General features: G+C 35.7%; 1 protein-coding gene across 1 annotated transcript; it reads left to right on the forward strand.

Annotated features, from left to right (window-relative positions):
• The first annotated feature begins 17,579 nt into the window (after positions 1 to 17,579).
• LOC131058363 (putative germin-like protein 2-3) lies at positions 17,580 to 18,359 on the forward strand. The gene is made up of 2 exons (XM_057992238.2): positions 17,580 to 17,694; positions 17,771 to 18,359. Exons 1-2 carry the CDS (start codon positions 17,580 to 17,582, stop codon positions 18,301 to 18,303), a joined length of 648 nt encoding a protein of 215 aa, XP_057848221.2. The 3' UTR covers positions 18,304 to 18,359.
• Positions 18,360 to 23,799: the final 5,440 nt, after the last annotated feature.

Genomic DNA, 23,799 nt, shown 5'->3' on the forward strand with positions numbered 1-23,799 from the left:
TATAACTTAAGGGGACACTAGTCGTCATCTAGAAGAAATTTCTTTCCCTAAGAAGCCCAAAAAATACTACAAAGTGGATATGAAAAAAATTCTTAAAAGAGTGGAAAATATTAGACACCTATAGAAAGGGTCTAACCATAATGAATTAATGAGATTGTGGAATAATATTGTGAGGGCTCTCATCAGGTATGCCACTCCAAATGGGTAGTTTTAAAAATTTCATTCCTCACTATTACTTATGCTCAATCACTTTAGGAGTAATGCTAAAATAAATGTCACTTTCTCAACTCACTCCACTTCAATCGAATTTGTGAATATAGTTTTGTCAAAAAATAATGATTTCCCCCTTCATCAATGATAAATTTCATTCTAGACTATTAGTTATGCTCAATCACTTTAGGAACAATACTAAAATTGTTAGCACCCCTTCCATTTTTAAACTCACAAATGCCCACTTTCATTTTTATCAATTGCACCATAATTGGTAAAATCTTAATACCTTGAAACCATGTTTCAAAGTTCTTGAGCTCTAATTTGATTTGATACTACAATTCCAAGGAAAGAGTCATTATCTTTTGAGCGATTGACAACAATAAAAAAAATACACTACTCAAAGATTCTTGTTTCTTCCTAATGACCGATGCTAGCTTATGGACCAATGTCAGGCATCAAAAAATTTAAAGTGTCTTGTTTCATGTTGTGTAAGCTCCCACACTTACTGGTTTCCGTACACTACACGGATCTCAAGGGACACATCAAATGAATATTTTAAAGTACCCTCATTATTTCTTGATTAAATGGCTAAAGGCATGTAAAGGTGGCTGCATCAGTCATAAAATCTGATATTGTCACCTTTCGTAGATGAAATTTAATAAACTATCCTTTGACGCTAGCCAAAGTAATGCACGTTATCGTGAGTTTCCTTTGTCATAGTGGTTTTACCTTGTAATAACCAGTTGCCAGTTGTTGATCTTGATCTAAATTGGCCAGAAAGTGAACAAGGTAATATTATCCAAGGATTGGATGCCCTTGCATAGAAACAATAGATTAATTTTGCAAGATATAGAAAGACAATCACCTTGTTAGGTAAAATTGTGGGGCAGGCCAAAAATCATGAACAACGCTTCCAAGAAGAGATAATTGTGACAAGAATCTCTAGTAATTAGCTCTTCAAACAAAAAGGAAGATTATTCTCAAAGGGAAAGCTCTAGTGATACAACCTAATATTGAAGACATGTAGGAGCACATCCTTTTCAGTTTAACAATTTTTTCTCGAGAATGGATACAGGATGAAGAAGAATTTGCAGTGGTTCTCTAGGTATTGATAGAAGAAGAGACAAAGGCTTTGATGATCAATAATCAAACCGTAAGTAGGAATGTAGTCCAATCACAAGATAGTAAGAATGGATACTACCTAGAGCTCACTGCTCAATCACAAGATAGGAGTCACACTAACTAGAATTGGATGGTTAAATCTAATAACAATGTATTTCTTCAGTATAGCATCTACAATGTTGGATTCAGTACTGGTTTAAGCTCTGACCATGAGTGCCAAACACCTTCATAATCTTTCCTTCAACCTTTAGATAATATCTGCATGATTCACATAAGGATCTGTTTATTTTCGCTCTTCACAATGATCTTCAATATTCGCACACACTCACACATACATTCATACATCTTCCAGATAAGATCTTACAATTATTTATACAAAACCTAAGACCTCATGATTAGGTCGGATCCCTAAAGATATTACATTTACAAAATAACTCTTGATGCAATAAAATATGTCAGCCTCAATACATTTACACATTATCCGATCAATAAACTATTTCCCAATGTGTCGTACTGATCTGGAACATGATATCATATGCCGGTTCATAACCTGGACCTATCTACCGGTAAAGGTAAATATCTCAACCTAATCAGACTAATAAGAAAAACACCAAATCTAAACATCCAATCCATATCTTTGACATAATCAAATGATCTCCAGACGATAACAAGTCATCATCAACTTCCTAAGCTACCAGTGAAACATATACCGGTAACTGTGCATAAGCCAATATCCATCCTGGACCACAATGTGTCAGTTCAACAACAAACCAATATAACTAGAGTACCAAATCAACAATTTAGACCTCTAGAAAGATAAGTGTTGACATCAATGACAAAACTAATGCAACACATGACAAAGTCATCCATAATACCAATAGAGCTAAGGGTCAATATTGTCACATTTTGGAGAGAACAAAATTTTTTAACCAATAGTTTTTGGTGAGTGTACCAAGGATAAAGAAAAAGAGATTTTAAATAAGAAAGATTAAATGTAGCCTTATCATGGGAATTCAAGGATTGGTGCCATTTATTTTATTATCCATATTGCCTCACCTATAATGGGGACTAGCAACTTTGTTTAATTCGGGATGTTATAAAATGGTTCAATACCGAATCCATGCAAAAGAGTTCAATGATCATGGATCTAGGGTGAGTGTAGGCCTAAATGCTTTTTATCTATGGTCAAAGGCCCCAAATTTCAAATATCCTATGGTTTTTCAAGGTTGACAACAAAAGATAGGAGATGCAATAATTAGGACCCTAGAGGACACCACTATACCAAAGGCCGTAGAAATCACCTCACATGCGGTCCAGTTTGGTCAACTAGCAGTAGATGATCTTGAGCAAAAGAATTGAAGATTAAAAGATATGCATGTGGCTCTCAATGCAAATTACAACAAGTTATTTATTGAAAATTGTGCATTGAAGGATCAAATAAAGAAGGTGACTATAGATTCTTCAGGAGGAATTAGGCTTGAATAATTAGAAAGTGTGACATTTTGCCAAGATCAAGAGGTAATGGAAAGTACAAATAAGAGAGAACAAAATAGATGATAGAAATAAACTATATTCTATCAAGATGAAAAATATGATTAACTGGATCATTAAGCATTACATACAATGAATATGAGCCTGCTTATATAGGCAAGGCTATATGGATATGTGAGCACACAAACATGACATGTGGCTCAATATGAAACAAGGGTAGGTAGGAAATAGGTGTGGGTAGGTAGGAGAAAGAATATAATATTCCACATGAGGTGGATCACCCACTGAATGTGGAGTGTAATGACAAGATCAACACCATAAAAGGTGGAATTTCTCCTACACACACTATCCCAATGTGGCACAAACACCCAAGTGTCTCATACCCAAAGTACTATGAAATGCATTTCCTAAGTAAACTTAAGTAAAGTGTAATAATATCGATGATGAATAATTATTTACACCAACACCCCCCCTTAAGTGCAACTTAGGGGAATGCACTTAAGTCTACAATGCAACTAAGCAATGCAAGATGGGTCCCGGCTACTAGGCCATGTTAGGTACCCATGTACAAATGCAAATGCATCTAAACCAATGCAATGAAATCTCTCACAAAGTGGGGAAAGAGAGAAAAACCCAATGGGAAAAAACCCTCCCCCAAAAGAGAGATGAAAAACATACAAGAGAACTATCATAGAAGAATGTGAAGGACAAAACCCCATGTGAGGAAAAAGTCCCCCCATATGAGAGAAGAAGAGAAGCTAGGAAGCCCCCCCTCAATGTGGAATCGGCACCAATGATAGAAGCTCAATGTATGAAGAAACTACTCCACGAACGTCGAACAACATTCCTCCCCTTAGGAAGAAACAAAACCAAAGGTGTATCCATGAAGTCTCCCCAATCATGAAGGGAAGATGTATGAAGAAAACTCATGATGAATGGAATCTCTAAAAAATGCTCAAGTGTCCCCATGTCGATGCTGAAAGATAACCCCTCCAAAGGTGGTAAACTGTGCCACACTGCTGAAAAAGGCACTCCAAGATCTAGTGGAGATGGATGTAGAACATGTCCCAAAGACTCACATGTCTCCTCATAAGATAAAGAGACCTCCTCCAACTGCTGTACATAAGTATCCACAATCATGTCAACCTCAAAAGAATGATCATGTAGAGAATGAACAAGAGGGTCGGAGTGTTCCCCCCCAACAATCGAAGAAGGATCACCTTCAGCAAAGAGAACATGAATGTCATCAATGATGTCTCCCAAATTTGCAATGTAGGATTCCATAAACAAACCTGCAATGTCTGTCAAGTAATCATCCCATGAATCTGAAGCTAGAAGACAATGAATATCCTGCTGCATTGAATCACATGAAGGCAAAAATGTCGCACTATTTGCATCATCAGGTGCAATAGGTGATGTGATATCAATATGAGGAGATGAAATACAAGACTCAAGAACGGGGTCACATGTGAGAATCCCCATGTTCAAGTGCCCAAATTTCTCCTCAAAATCTGAACCATCACAAGAACTGTGATCAACATGTGTAGAATCATCAAATGTGAAATCATCATCATCAACAAAATCTGAAAAGGAGTATAACCAAGATGCATGATCAACCACCCTAGTCACAATGATAGCTCTAGTCTCCAAGTCTCTAATGAAAACTGACTCAGGTGTGAACTCCACAACTCTCTTAGTTGCACCATGTGTGATTTGATAGATGGAAAGGAGATTGTTTGTCAATTTGGGTACACACAACACATCATTGAAGGAGTTATCCCCAATGTCAATAGATCATTTCCCAATCACATCCATGTATGTATGATTTTCCAACAATATCTGTGGCTTGATGCAAGGCTCAAATGTAGAGAACATAGACTACGAAGATGCCATATGATGAGAAGCCCTTGAATCTAGAAGCTATCTCTCTAAATCATGACTGATAGTAGCACATAGAGATTTTCCTTTTCTTGTCCAAAAGAGTGAGTCTTCCCACTTGTAGAAGCCATGAATGCTTTCCCTTTTCCTTTTGAATGTGAGGAAGTGGAAGTTGATGAATCATCCTTCTTCTAGACATTAGGAAAATCAATGTTATGTTTTTTGATGATATGTGTGAGCTCATCAATCGTCTTATAATGGAAATGACACTCCTCATGACCAAACTTTTTACAATAGGCACAAGTAGGTCTCTCCCTCTTTGGTGAATTATCCCTCTTGGAAGAGGATGTATCTCCTTGTTGTGGAGAAGATGGTGCTTTGTCCTTAGGCTTTGATTGCCATTTCTTCTTGTTTGTGTTGTCCTTTCCTTGATTTCCTTTGTTCCCTTGATTTGCCACTAATGCTTGAGACTTAAAAGCCTTAAGAATGCCCATGCTTATCAACTTAGTTTGTTCCATCATCAATATTTCATTGAAAGCATCAAATGTAGGCATTGTGTAGCTTGAACCCATTGTCATCCTATGGGTTTGGAAACTAGAAACAAATGTTGCATATTCTTGTGGAAGCTTGGCTATCAAGTTGAATATCAATTGAGTATCCTTCTTATCAATGCCACAATCTTTGAGTTGTGCCCTCAACTCATTTTCCTTAGTGACATAATCTTGTATAGTATCAAAGTTCTTGGGATCCAACATGGTGAGATCACTATCAATTTCATATCCCCTAATCTCATCAACTTGACCATACAAGTCTTGAAACTTTTTGCAAGCATCCTTGATTAGAGTACTCTTCTCAATATGAAAAATGAGATCCTTAGATACATACTTTCTTAAGGAATGAACATGAGAGTACAAAAGCACAAGAGACACCCCCCCAAATTCACTCAATCAAAGTACCCCCCAAAAATGATGATTTTGGCACTTTATATGTAGTGCGTGTACAATAGGCCACTTGCAAACAATGGCAAGGTGGAATTCTGATTTCAATTTACAACTTCTCAAAATGAGATCTAAGAAACTTCAACAAATACTGCTAGTGATCTAAACTAAGATCCAAGCAAAATGCAAGTACCAAATATGTCAAAAATGGCCAAATATAGAAAGTAAAATTTCTACTTAAAATCATTGGAAACAGATGGCAGATTATGAAAGTAGATGAAAAAATATGCACTTTCAAAAAAAACGGCAACTGAAAAGGAGTCCATATGAGCCCAAATGAAGCCTCCAAAGTTGTAAAAATTGGGATTTCACAATTTCTGAAAAACCTGTATCCGAGAAACAAAACAATCCTGCACCATTATATAGATCATGAAATCATACCCCAAAACAAAAAAAATTTCTCGAACAAAGGAGTTCAGATGAGTGAGATATCGCTATTTGAAAATCACCTGCAAAATTATAATTTCTGGAAAATTTCCCTCGCGGCCTCAAACTTCAAATGCCTCTAGATTTGGCCTCCGAAGTCCGATTTGGATGAAACAAAAGGAAAAAATTACTTTCTTGGACCTCCTCAATCGAATGGTAACCTCAGATTTGATCCATCAAGCTTCAATAATAACCTGCAATAGAAACTCCAAAATACACAACCCCAAATAGCATCAAATTTCTCTCAATTAGCAAACCAATGACACTCTATTGGCTCTGATACCATGTGAGATTTTGGCAAGATCAAGAGGCAATGGAAAGCACAAGTAAGAGAGAACAAAATAGATGATAGAAATAAACTGTATTCTATCAAGATGAAAAATATGATTAACTGGATCATTAAGAATTACATACAATAAATATGAGCCTGCTTATACAGGCAAGGATATATGGATATGTGAGCACATAAACATGACATGTGGCTCAATAAGAAACAAGGGTAGGTAGGAAATAGGTGTAGGTAGGTAGGAGAAACAATATAATATTGCACATGAGGTGGATCACCCACTGAATGTGGAGTGTAACAACAAGATCAACACCATAAAAGGTGGAATTTCTCCTACACACACTATCCCAATGTGCCACAAACACCCAAGTGTCTCATACCCAAACTACTATGAAATGCATTTCCAAGGTAAACTTAGGTAAAGTGTAATAATATCCATGATGAATAATTATTTACACCAACAGAAAGAATGAATAAGGACTTATAGAGAGTTAAGGATGAAGCTGAAAATAACTACTTTGAAATAAGGAAAGATTCAATTTTCAGGATTTCAAATAAAATTATTGATAAATTGGATGAAGTCCATACTTTATATTCTTTGACATCTAAGTTCCCGAGTCAACTGGATGAAATTATTTCATTCTTTCAACAATTAAGAGTCACTTGCCTACCAAAGGGTCAATAATTGAAAGAGGTCATACTGGCAGTAAAAAATGTGGCCCAACCACCCCAAATTGTAGGGATCACTTGGAAAAATTATAATTTATTGACTAAGGAGTTGTCCAACATAGAAGAATAAAATAAATAATTGTTGGGAATGATCAATTATTTCCAAGGGCTTAAAAAGTGGCATGTCCCCACAATTTTGACAGATGATGGACAAATCAAAGGCTTAGAAGAATGGAGGCAATGTTTCCAAGATGCAATCAATGCAATTCTGACATCTTTGGCTACTGATCCAAACCATGGGGATACCTTTTTTAATATTATTGATAAGATTATGGAGGTGGATCAGATGTACCATAAATTTGCCTTGGGAGCTACAGTTGTACCTGCCCATAAAAAAAAGAAGGCAATGAACAAATTGCAAGGATTGAGGGCATTTTCTTGGCCAAATGATGAAATAGAAACATTGCATAAAAGGTACTGCTCCTCGGAATAAGAGTAGCCTGAGGAAGAATAATAGTCATAGTCTTTCTATTTTGTTGATTGTAAATTTTGTGTAGGTTGCTAATTGTGAGGAGGACAGATAGAAAAAGTCAATCATCAAGGACCGTTCTCCAGGTTACCTACTGCCACGCACCAAGGTGTACTTCAGATCATGATAGAGGCATGTGTTAGGGTACCAATGAAGAGACATATTTTGAAGACCTACAGTACAAGGCTTATAGGATGGTGATTTCCCAACCACATGCATTTAATGAAACTAGGAAGATTGTACGCATGTTGACAAGGACAAGAATGGGCCTTATGGAAAATTGTAAATTATTGTACTTTTGACTTGTGTCTTCTTGGCTTGAAGATTGTTTTTCCTCCCTTGTGTTATAAAAGGGAATTCAAGGCCAAGAAGAATTATTCTAAACAAAATTGCTTAGTATGTAGTAGGATAGCTTTGAAGCAATATATTGACAGATATTTTTTTACAGATTTGTTTAGCACAACAATATATCATGAATGTATCATTTTTATACTGAAAATCAATAAAGAGGACATTCATTTTTCTTTCTCAAATCTGGGGTATGGTGTTGCATGATTCGTTATGTTAATGGCATGTTCAATTTGTCTTTTCTAATCGAGAATGTGTATATCTTGATAGGTTTCATTTCAAGTAAATGAATTAAATTTTCTCTTGAATACTGCAACATTTGTTCTAGAGGGTTTGTGAAGAAGTTATGAATATATTCTCAGTCAGAGCATTTTAAGAAAGTCTTGAATGTTTAGTATTAGATACTAATGTTAATACTATGATATTGTATATCTTTCGACCTATTATTTGAATCTATATCTCCCTTGAATAGGCACTGGTCATACTTTTCTGGATTTTATGATCATTTCAACATTCATATTTCACCTTTAATATTTCATTTTCCAGTTTTTTTGCATTAGCAGTAGAATAGATTAGAACCAGTTATCAATGCAAGAAAAGTAGTACAAAATAAGGATCAAGCTACAATTCGTAATATATCTTACTTTTCCTTGGTATATTTTAATTGAAAGCATCTACTAAACAATGCAATGTCTGTCAATGTAAATTTGAAATATCATGAAACATTGCAATAGGGATACCCACCTAGGTCCTGCAAAGCCTAAAGAGTAGAAGATTATGACCTTTGTTCTGAATCTTGTTGATTGGCCAAAATTAATCCTAATTCTGTTTATGAGTCAGTGGGTATTTCTCTAGGATATAGGATCTGTTGATTTGGGAACCAACATTTCCAAATATTAACTTTTTATTTGAAGAACCCACATCTTATTGAAGAAAATCTTGTGAAATAAATTTTGACACAATCATGTTCCATTGACACATGCTGCATGGTTTGGCTAGTTTTAATTTGCAAACCATGGTTTGGCTAGTTTTAAATCCCAAACCATCAAGCTAACTTAAATTCCTTCCCTCTTTTATTGTTGTATTGTTCTAATATTTTAAACCTACTATCAGTAACAATTTTCCTTTTGTTGCCATAATGAAACTTTAGAAGGTGTGAGATATTTGTGAATAAAAGAATTTTTGCCGAAAAGAGAAATTGCAAAATAGTGTGGGAAGAGGAAAAGACAAGAAGCTTAGTTGTATTTGGATTTTCTACAAAAAAGAAAGCAGATTAAAAGAAGCAAGAAGAAGAAAGTTGTGTGAAGATGAGCTAGTAGACCATGAACTCATCTTAGGAGATGGCGAATATGAGATGGTATTTAGGGATTTTGGATGGCTTGACTACTTCTTTAAGCTTCATGAATTTAAAGATAAAGCTTATATGCAATTTTATTGCACCTTTAGGAATGATGAAGTATAATTTAAAGGTGTGAAAAGTGTAGTTACTGAGGAAAGGATAGTAGAATTCATAGGGTTGCCTATAGTTGGAAAACCCTTCCCTCAAATTCGTGATGCCAAGTCAACAAGGGCTGAGTTCATAGAAGCTAGGGATCCCACATTGGAAGTAAGCAATCTAGGAATGAAAAGATTATCTTTGCCACCAAAATGGCCCTCTATATCCATCTAAATAATAAAATGTTTGACTTGTGAAGCTGGACACTGCATGGTTTATTTAGTACATTTTAAGTGTTTTCGTCATCTTCAACATGGTAAAATGTTGAAGAGAATGGTCGAACAAACTCAAAAAGGTAAGTCTAATTTTATCTCATTTTACTGTTAGATTTAGTTGTTAATTGGTAAACCCTTTAAGAAAGATATCTAGATATGACATGAGAAATTTTTTAAAAGTTAGAAGAGTGAAATTATAAGATATGGGAACTAGGGGCTAGCCATTGACACATAAAAATAGAGAGAAAAAAGAGGCAAATTTATACTAGGCACCTCTTCCTTGAGAGAACTTGCAGTTGAACCTTTATGTCCAAACCATACTGAGGATAAAAAAAGGATCTTCTAAACATGAAAGTGTAGATGTTAATAGTTCTAACCCTAAAGCTCAAAGAACCCTTGTCGCAACTACAACCTCAAATACAAGAATTCAAAAGAGGGTAGTAGTAGGGAAGGAAAAGATTATTGGTAAAAAGAAAGATAAAATTCAGAATCATGTATCTAGGAAGAGAAAATCTAAGGAGATGGCGCAACCTATAACCACTAAGAAAGGAAATAATTCTACCATCAAGGTTTTATGGAGAATCCACAGGCTTAGAAAAATGCCCTAGAAAAAGAAGGAGATACCCCATAAGAAAATGTTTGTCCCAATTATTTTTTATTTTGAGAATAGCTCACCTAGTGCAGAGGAAAGAATGGTGTTCAATTGACCATCTCCGCTTTTGTAAATACCATCTTCATCTTTCAACAATTTTGTAGGAAATAGATTGATAGAGGTAGATTTAACATGGGATATTGAAGATATTTCAGTGCATGATGGAGGACTCTTGATTGGAATAAATGATGCTAAAGGAGAAGGAGTCAATCAAGAGAAGGAAAAGTCAGATAATAAAATAATCAAGAGAAAAATGATGATAGAGGACCACATTCTAGTGGTTAAGAAAATATTGCAACAATAGATGAGCAAGCAACTGAATATCATCTAAAGGAGACAAGAGTTAAAATTGGTATGCATAGACCTCCTTTATTCTCATGCGCTTCAATGACATTGACCTTATGAAAGGTTATTAAGGAAAAAGAAGAAGCATGGCTTAAGGATAAGAAACAATTGTAGGAGGAACATAGATAAAAGGATGTAGAGATTGTAAGGTTACAAAATAAAGTAAAAAATGTAATGAATTTATCTCCATAAATTATTCGGTGCAAACTACCACCTAGAGTTTATTCACTATATCTAAGAGAGTTATGTTTCTGCTATCATTTGTCAAGAGTTTTGTCCAGGATGAATCCATCTCTTGTAGCTCCTTATGAATTTTCCTTATCATACTAATAACTCACTCTTGAGATTAATAACTTGCTCTATAAAACTTACTAGAATAATTATTTTGTTACTTATGACTCACAATAGAACCCATTTCTCTATATAGGAGATATTCCTTTGAAATATCTTATGCCTTATATTCAAAATAAAAACAACTAGTGTGAGCAATCTAGGACTTACAGAGAATTAAAAAAAAAATCATTACATTTATGGGCTAAGGTAGGGGATCCAAATAGTATTTCTTATGAATGGAATCAAAAGAAGAATGACCCTATCCTGAAAAATAAAATCATGGTAGTTAGAGAAAATGTCTATTGAGAATATGAACATGTACACAATACTTCAACAAGAATAGTTTTTGGATGCTTGGCTTAGAGATGGAATGGGTTGCTAGATGAATTAATGAAAAGAAAAACACATTCTCTAGAAAATTATCATGCAACAATAAGGAGGGTAGTGAAATATGTAAAATTTCGTGGAGCACTACAGGAAAGGTGGATAACCTTGCTTTTACAATCGTTGATTCCTTGGTGGCCACTTCTACATTGTAAGGAATATAAACCCTATGAACATAATGCAAATAAGCCTAGATGGGACATGTTAGCAAAAAATCAAGGATACTAATGGAGTATTACTGGCAATACTACAAGACAAACAAGTGTGGCTAATTTTAGAACAAAGACTTGTCACTAGAACCAATTACCTCCTACCTAAAAACAAGTAGAATATTAATTTGGGAGAAATGATGAGCCTCATTTTTAGTTCATTTTATTTAAACATTTATTCTAATAAGAACATTTTCCCTATTTTAAGTAGGCATGATACCTTATATTTTGATATTGTTTTGAACTTAAACCTTTTAAAATCCTATGATACTGAAACCGGTTAATGGACACTATATGACTATGTTAATTATTTCATGATTTATATAAACGATTTTATTTTGAGTAATGATAGATGGACAAGAATTATTGCATGTTATTCTTTGTGGGTGTAGCCATTAAGGAGAAAATTGAGTCTAAGGAGGGGAATTACTTAAGCACTATCAAGAAATTATGCACATCAGACTTTGGAAGTAGTCAACTTCTTAGCTGTGTACCCAAATTTTGAAGACTCCTAGTTCTGTTGGAGGACAGTTGGTTGTTCCATGATATTCATTTATTTTTCATGTTCATTTTTGGAGTAAATAAAGGGGAAGCTTGTGTTAGAATAAATGTTGTTACTTCTTGGAATAAAGTGATGAGCAACATGAAGTTCTGAGTATTTGACATTAATTAAATCTTGGGGAGAGTCATCCGAGGGAGGCCACTTGGTGAGGATTCATTACATTTAGTCATTTGATAGTTTTAATTTAGTTTGTAGTTGTAGTTCCAGTGGCTGAATGTTCCTACAACTACATAAATAACATTTTATGACTGTTCCTAAAGCCAAGCTAGAACAGAGTAGTTCCTTTCTTCTCACTGAAACTCTTTAATTGGGTAATATTTTCAAGTTACATCTCTATCAATAGATTATTCTTAAGGGTTGTCAAGATGTATTTTATTTTAAATAGTTATTTCTTTCATTTCATTGTGGTAGCCTAGGTTAGCAGAAGTCTAAGTAGTTCCTAGAATAAAAATGATATTTTTGAAGACAATATACTAACATGATGATTGTGGTTAAAAATATTCCCCCTTCTCTGAAGGCTCCCTTTCTACTTCCTTATCTACTATCAAATGTGTTATTAACCCCTATTCCTCTCCCATGAGGGAGTTGTTTCATAGTTTGGGAATGTTGGGCCAATGAGCTGATCATATTCCTTGTTTCAATCTCCATCAGGCGCTATTCTTAAAGTGAACAACTTGTACATATCCTGCAATCTCTAGAATGATATCCTAAAGTTCATGTTGTCTTAGCTACATATGACTAAGACTAAGATAACTAAATTAGAGACCTTAGCCTTGGCTAAGGTTGCTGAGTGGCATACATAGTCAATTGATGAGGAGGGTTGGTCTTCTATGGAGGGGTTTGTAGATAAGTTTGGTAGATGATAATTTTTGGAGGAGGAAATGGTTAATATAAAGATTTTTTTTGGTTCAATGGAGGGCAAGAAGAAGAATGAGTAGACTATTGGTATTCGAAAGGATAATCAAAACAAAATTGTAAAAAATATGCAAGATGATATGATATACTGAATGGAGGTAGTGAAAAATATGACTATATTGTTGCAGTTCTTTCAGTAGGAGTTGGTGAAGAATGCTAACTATAATTGACTTGAGTTCGAGACTAGGTCTACTAGTTCCACTCACGGGTCCAATAAAAATGGTATAGACTAACAAAATTTGGATAAAGATGGAATCAAAGAACTATGCTTCATGGACAAGTTCAAAATTATTAATGAGTAATGGAAGGTTGTGAAGGGCCTCAATCTCCTATGTAATTATTAGCTATTTTTTGGTGTCAGTTGGTCTTTTCCTAGTCCCCATTATTGTTTTCTCATACTAGTTAGTCCATTTTTGTTATTTACTTTTTATAGATTCTTACTTTCTCACCACTTGTGATATCCCTCACTATTTACTTAATAGCTATTTTGTAAAATATTTTAGGCCCTCTCCCTCTTTACCTAATGAAAACATAATGTATTTCCAATTAACGACATAAAAATGGCTACAAGCTCTTATATTTCTTTTATAATAACATCACTCTCCTTTCCAGAATGAATTTTTTTTTTTTCAGAATTTTGAAAATAGGGTTAGCGATCCTTTCTACCTCAACCTTATATTACATTATAAATGATTTATATAGCCTCTTTATATAGAAGTTTTTAAGAATCATAAAGTAAATTATTGAATCATCTTATGCTGACCAATAGAACTATTATAAATAACAAACTAATATTGACATTGACATTTCTTAAAATAGTAAAAAATATCCTTATACTAGAAACTAGTAGAAGTTACTATATTATTCTAACATGGAGTTGATATTTTACAATTGAGAGTTCCATTAAATATAGTCATGATTTGGTATGCTACTGACATTACGGGTGCACAAAGAGTTTGAATTTTATAATGGTAATTAGATATGCCAGTGAAATATATTGTATCTCATTACAATTCAAAATATAAGCAACATTCCTTTATTTCTCTTCTTAATCTTTCACAACAATAACATGGAGGTTTGGAGGCCCATGTGAAAAATTTAAATATGGCAAGAACAATTGGGAACAGTAGCAGCTGTGGAGCAGGGGGTAGGGTTTCAAAGGATGAGGGAGACTTTGAGGAGGTGGATGTGCATAGAGTGTAGAGGAAGCGGAGGATGGGGTTGGACTGGGTGTTGCAGAGACTATTGTGTTGTTGGTTGTGGATGGATTTGTCAAGCAATGTGCAGAGTGTTTCTCTTGGATACAATGTTCCTATCCTCTACTTGGGTTTGAACCTAGGTGTAAGAGGAGACCTATTTTGGAGTTAGTGGCTGCTATTGTGGAGACCCCTACGCTTAGAGTGTGTGGTTATGAGGTTGTGTGTGTGTGTCTCTATTTTTGGATGTGGTTGTTGTGCTTGCCATCTTCTTTAGCTCGCTATTTTGGCAGCCTTGTCTCTACTGTGGGAAAATCGTCCATTTTTTTGGAGGGCTTTGGCTATTTTATTCTTCTGCTCTGGAGGATCCCTCTGTTTGTTGCTCCTCTAGGTATAACCTCTGCTTTTTTCTTCATAGGTTATTCTTGGCTCTATCTTTTGAGGTGATCCCATCTCCTATTGAGGTGGAAATGGGTTTGGCCTATGTTCCTGTGATTTGTTGTAGGGTGTTGTTCAAGGGGGGTTTTTTTGTTCGAAGATGGAACTCTCTTGCCTCGTTTATGAGGGTGTTGTTAAATTCTTCACTTAACCTCTACTCTTTCGTGCTTGGCTAGAAGCTTCCTTGTTCTGCTCTTGTTTTGGTTCTGGGAGGTACGCTAAAATGTAGTGTTTCTAGTTTGGGGATCTTTTCAAAACCCCATGGGGTATTTTTTATTATTTTTGATATATTTTGTGTTTACCCCAGCCGTTCTATTTTAGAGGAAGGTTAAGGGAGCCTTTTTAAAACCCCAATTTTTAGGGATGAGAGAGAATGAACCTTCATGTTAAAAATTTTTGTTCCTCAATCCTCTTTTCATTGGGATTTTTTGTGCCCCCCTCTGCTCAAATTTCTTGTGTTTGTGTGTTGAGCTTCATTGTCTACATCTTGGGGTTTCTCTTGTTTTTCTTTTTGAGGTGGTCCTATCTTCTATGGAGGGGAAGATGGATGTGGCTACAGGTGACCTGTCTCCTATTGAGGTGGAGTTAGATGCTACTTATTTTGCATGGAAGTACTGTGGGCAGGTAGATGTTGATCAATTTTGGAGCTACAAAGGTTTTATTGGTGGCATGGTTGTTGTCATCTTCCATTTTGGTTGTGGGAGACTTTTAAAACCTACTTTTGAGGGTTTCGGGAGCCTTTTAAAATCCTTTGATCCCAAATTGTGTTTGGTTTCCTATCAGTTAAGATGATGCCTTGTTAAAAACATATCAATTTGTGGAAGCCTTCTAAAACACACTCTCGCTAGTTGTGGGAGCCATATGAAACCCATTTCAAGTTGTCAGGGCCTCTTAAAACCCACTCTTAAGGTTAAGGGAGCCTCGAAAAACCCATGGTATTTTTCTTCTATCATCGATAGGCTGGATGATGCATTTTTCAAGGGCCTAGTTAGGCGAGTTTTTTTTGGTTAGGCTCAAGTTTTACTGTTGGTGAGTTGGAGACTCTATTATAGGTTTAGATCTATTGCTGGCTGCTAGTCTAGATTGTATTGTCTATATTTTGTGTGCAGCTGGCGGTTTGTTTCTTATCGGCTGCTTTGTGTCTTGCAGCCTCTTGTGCCACTACAATTGTAATGTTTTATCCTTCTGGTATGATTGTGGCCTTGTTGTTGTTTAGCTTTGTTTTATCCATCTGCAACGTCCCTTTGTTGGTTCCGGATCCATGAAAAATCTGAGGGTTTCAGGTCCCTCCAAAAACTATTGGACAGGGTTACTAGTCCCCTCAAAACCTATTTATCCTAATAAAAAACAATAACATGGAGGTTGGGTACCTATCTTGTCCATGACCATTCACAAGACATGTGAGACCCTTTGGAATTGATCCAATTTGTGTTTACAAAGTTGCCTAGTTTTACTTAACTTTTAATAGAGAGATAGGTAAATATTGCCTTATAGCTTATAATACTGAGCATTGTATGATTTAGGATTCATGTGATGTTTAGGCAACTCTTCCAAAATAAATTGATATAAATAAAAACAAGGTCACAAAAGATGACATGTTTCAATTGGGCAAAATGTGTTGGATGCAGTGTGAAAGATCTCAATAATACTATTACTAGTTATGAAAAGTGCTCAGAAAAATCTTGATACAACTATTTTGAGGATGTGATAAAAATGCATGTTATTAATATTATTGAGATGGTAAGTTGTGGTGAAACTCTCTTAGTTGGGACATGTGATCTAGATCATATTAAGTAAACTCTAGCAAGTGGTGTTGCCTATTTCCTTGGTGAACCAAAGCCTTCATCTTCCCATGACTTGGATTCTTATTAATTTTAAATCGGAGGCTTGGGGTATTAGAGGATGGAGGACTTGCCAACACCTCAAGCTAGCTAGCTTCTTACCTTGAGATGGGGCTTTGCATTAGAATAATTTATTCTTTCCTTTTTTTCTTTTTCAATTGGTGATAGATTCTAAAATACATGTATTATAATGCTTGATCTTTATAGACAATTAATTAATTTAGTGTTGAACTCCATCTAGATTGCTACACGAGTTCAAGAGATAGTGATTAGGAATTATACTCTTGTGATGTCAAGAGATAACCTAATGGATCTCTATAATTGACACTTATTATGGATAGTTTTGCAATAATTTAGGAATCCATTATTCAATAGTTTATAGAAAAATAACTCAAGAATTCAGCTCAAAGCGACACCTTTATGATTGGCATGAGGTAGCTTGATAGACTTCGACCTAATTTAAGATTTGTTTCTTCTAAGAATATTAGACAATATTAGGAAGATTGCCCCTTATATTAATTTATTCTTTTGAAATTTTTGGCAAACCTAATAATGTGGTCCAAAAACTTTTGTTTCAATACCTTTCCTCCATTAAGCTCAAAAGTTCCAGACAACATTTTATATTTTAGATACTCTTTGGCATTTTTATGCAACTTGAGAATAATTTATATATTATTTCCGTTGAAAACCCTAATCCTTCAAATCGAGTTTTAACGATTCCACATTAGTGACCAGCACATAAATCATAGAAAACGCCGACAATATTAAAAGAATGGCGCGAAAGGGTCTACATACGGTAGCAGGTGAGCTGATCTCCAGATAACCATACCCAGTAAGACCTACGTAGCAACAACTCTAAAAGTCTATTATAACATTGCAAGGATCGGTAAAATATACGGAGTCAAGATGAAATAGTCCTTGCGAAGCAGTTAAACTTTCGGCTATATAAAGCATATAATCGGTTTCTAATACACAATTCAGCTAAACATTCGTTCCCTGAGCTCTTCTGTGTCTCTATTATAATGGCTAACGGCATGATTTCCTTCACGTTGGGACTTTTTCTGTTGATGTGTTCTTACAGCGAAAAAATCATGGCATCGGATCCCGATCCCTTGCAAGATTTCTGCGTTGCAGACATGGAAAGCAAAGGTGAGTACATAACTTAATACAGTAGTGTGATATGATTTTCTTATTACGGGACTTGCTAACAAATTGCTTAAAACAGTTGATGTGAATGGGTTCGTTTGCAAAGACCCAATGGCAGTTTCAGCAGAGGACTTCTTCTTCGGGGGACTTGGGCAGGCAGGAAACACCGACAATGCAGTGGGCTCCAATGTAACGATGGCCAATGTTATGCAGATACCAGGCCTCAACACCTTCGGAATATCGTTGGTCCGTATCGATTACGCAGTGGGTGGAATAAATCCTCCTCACACACACCCAAGAGCCACTGAAGTTCTTGTTTTACTTGAAGGCCAGCTTCTTGTGGGTTTCATTGACACCGCCAACAAGTTTTTCAGCAAAACGTTGGAGAAGGGAGATGTGTTTGTGTTTCCAAAGGCACTTGTGCATTTCCAGCAGAATGTGGGGCACGAAAATGCGGTGGCCATAGCTGCATTGAGCAGCCAACTTCCTGGAGCTCAGACAATCGCCAATTCTCTGTTTGCAGCGGATCCTCCTCTCCCCGATTCCGTATTGGCCAAGGCCTTCCGCATCACCCAAGAACTTGTGGATTTCATTCTGAAGAAATTCGCCTAAGCTTATGGAGCTTAATTTTCTGTGATCTGTTAAATAAAACAAAGAAAAGGAGAGATAACTTGGGAAGACCATCTTCATATCATTCTTTTTCTTACCGTTGAATAAAACAACTTATTACCGTTATTGCCGCGCTGTGGTACTATACGTGGAAATTGAAATAGAATTTTAAGTATAGTTAAGACGCATTTACTTTAAGCAACTAGAATCTGTGCATTATAAAAGCATTCAATGCATCATATCTTCAATATTTTATCAAAATCTTTATCATAACCGGAAAAAAAAAAGCATAAGGACTTGTCTAACACTTTAATTCTTGAATAGCGATCTCTCAAATATGTTCTCTAACACTAATATTGCATAATTTTAGTTGTGACAAAAAAAATGAATAATGACGGACAAGGCAATAGTTACAAACAAGCTTATAGCATGAAATTAAATATCATTGCAAAAAGCATCATAATTACATTATAGACAATGTAATTTACAATGTGATGGCTTGATACAATTATACTTGAGTGTAGAACCTCATACTTTAGGTCTTTAGTTATAGATTATTCAAGAACTTGCATCAAAATTCTAATTTTATCAATGGCATACATGATGATCTACAAATATTCATAAACTTTACTTTTAATTGAATATTCATTTGTCATGTTTGTGGATTAAACAATTTATATTACTCTAAAATCTAGAATTCTTTATTAATTGAACAATTGGTAGAGTCACACATCTGACAACCGGCAGAATCAAAATTGAACTTGTATCCATTATCACACATCTGACTCACACTTAGTAAATTATGTTTTAGGCCTTCTACAGAGTAAACACCATATGCTTTTAATTTGCCATCTATATTCAGGTTTCCTTTTACTCTTATCCTTATGGAAGAGTTGTCTCCATACCTCACCAAACCTCCATTCCAATCTTCAAACTTGATGAACTTATTTTTGTCTCTGGTCATGTGAATGGAAGAACCACTATCAACTACCCATACATTTGCTCTTTTTGCATTCAGGGTAGTTTGGACATGGCAGGCCATAATATAACATCAGGCTAAAGAACATCGGACTTGACTCAACCTTATTCTTATCCTTTTCTACCCAAAACTATTTGGCGTCCTTCTCCTTTCCTGCAACACCTTTCTGCTCTGGTTTTGCTTCTAGTTTCTGACCTAGTGCTGCCTTCTTTTGCTTAGATATGTTGAGCTTGCAATGTTTTGCAATGTGACCAAAACTTTTACAATGATAACATTTAATATTTGCATTAATTGATGAATTTAAAAAATTATTGTGAGGTACCGGCATATTTCTTCTACATTCATAACTCCTATGACCATACTTACTGGACTGATAACAAAAAACATTCATATCTCGGAGTGCAGCAAATGTATTTCTACTCACAAAACTAGTAGGGGGATTATGCATCAAACTACAATCAGCAATTCTATGTCCAAACTTATTACACCGGTAACAGTAACCATGGAATTTGGGTACATACCACTCTAGTCTGTTTGGACCAGCAAACCTTTGTCTCACTGGGTGTCTTCTTCTCACGTTAATGACTTTAATGAACCCTTCATTATCAATATTAGACTTGCCATTAGGATCTACATTCCGATACAATGAATGAGCCTTCCGGTTCAAGGTTTGAGCATTTTGGTTCACAAGTTGATTTCTGGTAGCTTCAACATAGGTCTTCTTCTCAGTAGCTTTGTTGATTGTAAAAGTTTGTTTTTCTTTGCTTTCACTTGAAGAAGTAAACTATATCTCCTTGTTGGATGAGTCTTTGTTGTTGGAAATCTATCCCTCTTCAAATCCTATACCTCTGGTATCTTTTGAGTGCTTTTGGTTACTCAACATCTTGTCCAAGGCTTCAGTGCTTCTCTCATATTTGCTCCTCATTTTCAATTCATTCTTGCTCTTTTCAAGCTACTTTCTAAGCCTTACAATTTCTTCTTCCAAATTCTGATGCTCCTTCTCCTTCTTTTTTAAATCAGAGCATCTAACTTCACATATCCTTTTAGCTTCTTCCAACTGGAGTTTTAGATTAGAAATTGTTTTCTTGGACTCCTCCAAAGATTGCTCTAAACGATGTTGTTCTTCTGCAACAACATACTTAAACTTCTTGAGTTCCCTTATTATTTCTCTCAACTCCTCAAGAGCACTTATGAGCTCACCTTCCAAGTCCACTTCAAGTTCAATATATTCATCTTCATTAGCTCCATCAACTGGTTCATCATGCACCATAAAGAGATTAATTTCTCTTTCATCCTCACAATAGTCATCTTCTGATGCACTTTCTTCATCTGTAGCATCATCTTCAAAAGTATACAGGTTGTTCTTCTTCTGGAAGCTTCTTCTTTCTTATTGGTAGACTTTCTTGTTTTTATCCTTACCCGAAGGTCTACTAGTCATTTGTTGCTCCTCTTTGACATTCTCATGATAGGGACATTTTGAAGCAATGTGTCATATTTTACCATAGTTACAACATTTGAAAGGCAATTTTCCTTTGTACTTGTCAGATCCTCTTTTAAGCTTCCTTACAAAGTTTTATACCACTGTATCTGAGTCTTCACTAATTTCTCCATGAGCAATTTCTTCGTTACCCTTTTTGATGGAGTTGAATGCAACCTCTTTTCTTGAAGTTTCCTCACCGGTTGTTCTCATCTCATAAGTAGTTAGGGACCCAAATAACTCATCCATTGAAAAGGTTTTCAGATCCTTGGCTTCTTCTATTGCAGAGACCTTTGTATCATACTTAGATGTGAGTAATCTAAGTACCTTTTTGACTATAACTTCATCAGATATATCCTATCCAAGTCCTCTAATAATATTCATCATTTCATCAAATCTTTGAAGATAATCAATAATATTTTCTTCATCTTTCATTTTCAAGCCTTCAAGTTGAGCTCTCGGTGTTTACAATTTAGCCTCCTTGACCTTGACATCTCCTTCAAATAATCTCTTCAACTTATCCCAACTTTCCTTGGTGGATGAGCAGTGTATAACCTTAACAAACTCATTATCAAATAATCCACTATGAATAGCATGCTTGGCCTTGGCATTGTTTTCATACTCCTTCTTAGAATCCAAATATGTAGGGGGAGTATTCGGGACAGTATACCCATTCTTTAGAGACATCCAAACATCAAACCCTAGGGAGGATAGATAGGTTTCCATTCTTTTACTCCAAAAGGCATAATTGGCACCATAAAACATTGGAGCTTTGGAGGAGGAGGATTCATTCCTTTCCATGGTGTTCTTAAACCAGAATCTACCCAAGCTAGAGAAAACTTTCACCAATAGGGAACCTAAGTCTCTGATACCAATTGTAGAACCAAGATATCACTGAGAGGGGGGTGAATCAATGACTATAAACAATTTGAATCAGTGTGTGTGCAACTGGTAGAAAAAAGAAAACACTAACAAGCAATCACACAAAAGAGAACATCACATAATACTAGATATACAAGGAAAACCCAATGTGGGAAAAACCTCGATGAGAAATCCTACTAGAGATCTACTGCTCCAATCTAGACTGACAATGAAATAACAGTTTTACAATGTTTAGGGCACCAACCCAAGGAGCACCAACCCCTAACAATTTATGGGCACCTACCCAAAGCAGCATCAACCCCTAATCTATTATGAGCACCAACTCAAGGAGAACCAACCCCTACACTAAGCACCCACTCAATGAAATACAATGAGATATAAAAAACAATACAATGATAAGCACCTTGTTACAAATGAGTTTTGTAACCCCTGCAAATGATTCACTATGTCGGTTGAACTGTTTTCTATCACACTACTTCTTCTTTACCGGATCTCATTTCTCTCTATCTGAATCCTCTTCAAATAATCTTTTTCTTTGTTGTATCTCCTCTCACACTCTCTCTTCTCTCCTTCACTCTCTGTTGCTACCTCACCAGTTCAATCTCTACGGGTTTGATGGACTATTATACTCTATAACTGTTTACCGGTTACCTTAAACCCTACCAATTAAACCCCTCTTACCAGTTCTTCTTCTAACACTGTCACTTCAATATTTTCCTATCAACAATCAAACTGATCGAGTCTCATCTATCATAATCACACTTTCTCATAAATCAACTTAAGTATTTGATCTGCATATTTATACACATGCTTTCCCATGAAATAAAAATTCAAAATTTACGCACCTAGGGTTATTTTCACCAACCACGATCCATATCAAATTGGATCTCATCTTCTTGAATTGACAACCTGCAAAAGATCAATAAAAAGTTGTGTCCTTTTTATTCCTCCAATGCATGTTTACTCTATTTAGAAAGCTAGACCTTGTTAATCAGCCTTGCTTTTGTCGATCACACTAAATAATCTCTGCCTTTCAATTTGCTTCGAGCTGCAATCCTCTACAATCAATCTGTGATTTCTGTAGTCTTCATTTAATATCAACTCAATTGGCAACTACCTCATCGATACACTATTAAACTACCATTACATGTTCGCCACCTGGATTTTCCACTGTCGACATCTAATCTCACTTGATTGTGTCGATTCAAATTGGTTACCGACCAAACATACTACCGGTATACACCAACTGGTTAACCTTTATATGATGCACTTCTCTGTTCTAGCAGTTAGGACATGTTATCCCGGAGTGCACTCACCAAACCATGAAACATACCCAAGGTAAGCCACTTTTAAAAACACTCATCATTTGCTAGTGATAGTCCTCAACCATTTTGCCAAAGTGGCAAACACTTCACATACTTTCATCTTCTTATTTGGGTCCTTCAATTTGTCTCTTTTCTTGCTTACTAGTTGACATACTTACTAGTTGACATCAACATGCCAACAATATTCAATACTCCTACTTGCATACCTATAACATCAACTTGCATACTGGTTGACATCAATGATAACACAATTCCAACAATCTTCACATCCTTTCATCTTCTTATTTAGGTCCTTCATTTTGTCTCTTTGCTTGCTTACCGGTTGACATACTTACGAGTTGACACCAACATGCCAACAATCTTCAATACTCCTACTTGCATACTAGTAACATCAACTTGCATACCGGTTGACATCAATGACAACACAATGCCAACAGGTATAGTTGTTGAGACTACGGGTGAGATAGGTGGTATTTTGTTCTCAGTATTATTTGATTTTGGTGCTTCTGATTCTTTTATTTCTTCTTATTTAATAGAGAGATGTGGGCTTGTTGTGGCAAAGCAGGCTGATAGGTGGCAAGTTGAGTTGGTCATGAGGTCTAAGGTGGCTATGGATTCCCTTGTGTGTGGTTGTCTTTTGGAGTTGGGAGTGCTCTCTACCATGATGGATCTTCATGTCTTATCTTTGGGATCCTATGGAGTGGTATTAGGTATGGATTGGCTTGAGTCTCATCAGGCTAGAATTGATTGTTAGGATAAGAGAGTGTAGTATTTGGATGGTAGTAGGATGATTGTGGAGGTAGTAGTTATTCAGGGACCTATTTCTCTTTGAATGA

Source organism: Cryptomeria japonica, chromosome 3, assembly GCF_030272615.1.
Source record: "Cryptomeria japonica chromosome 3, Sugi_1.0, whole genome shotgun sequence".
Lineage (NCBI taxonomy): Eukaryota > Viridiplantae > Streptophyta > Pinopsida > Cupressales > Cupressaceae > Cryptomeria > Cryptomeria japonica.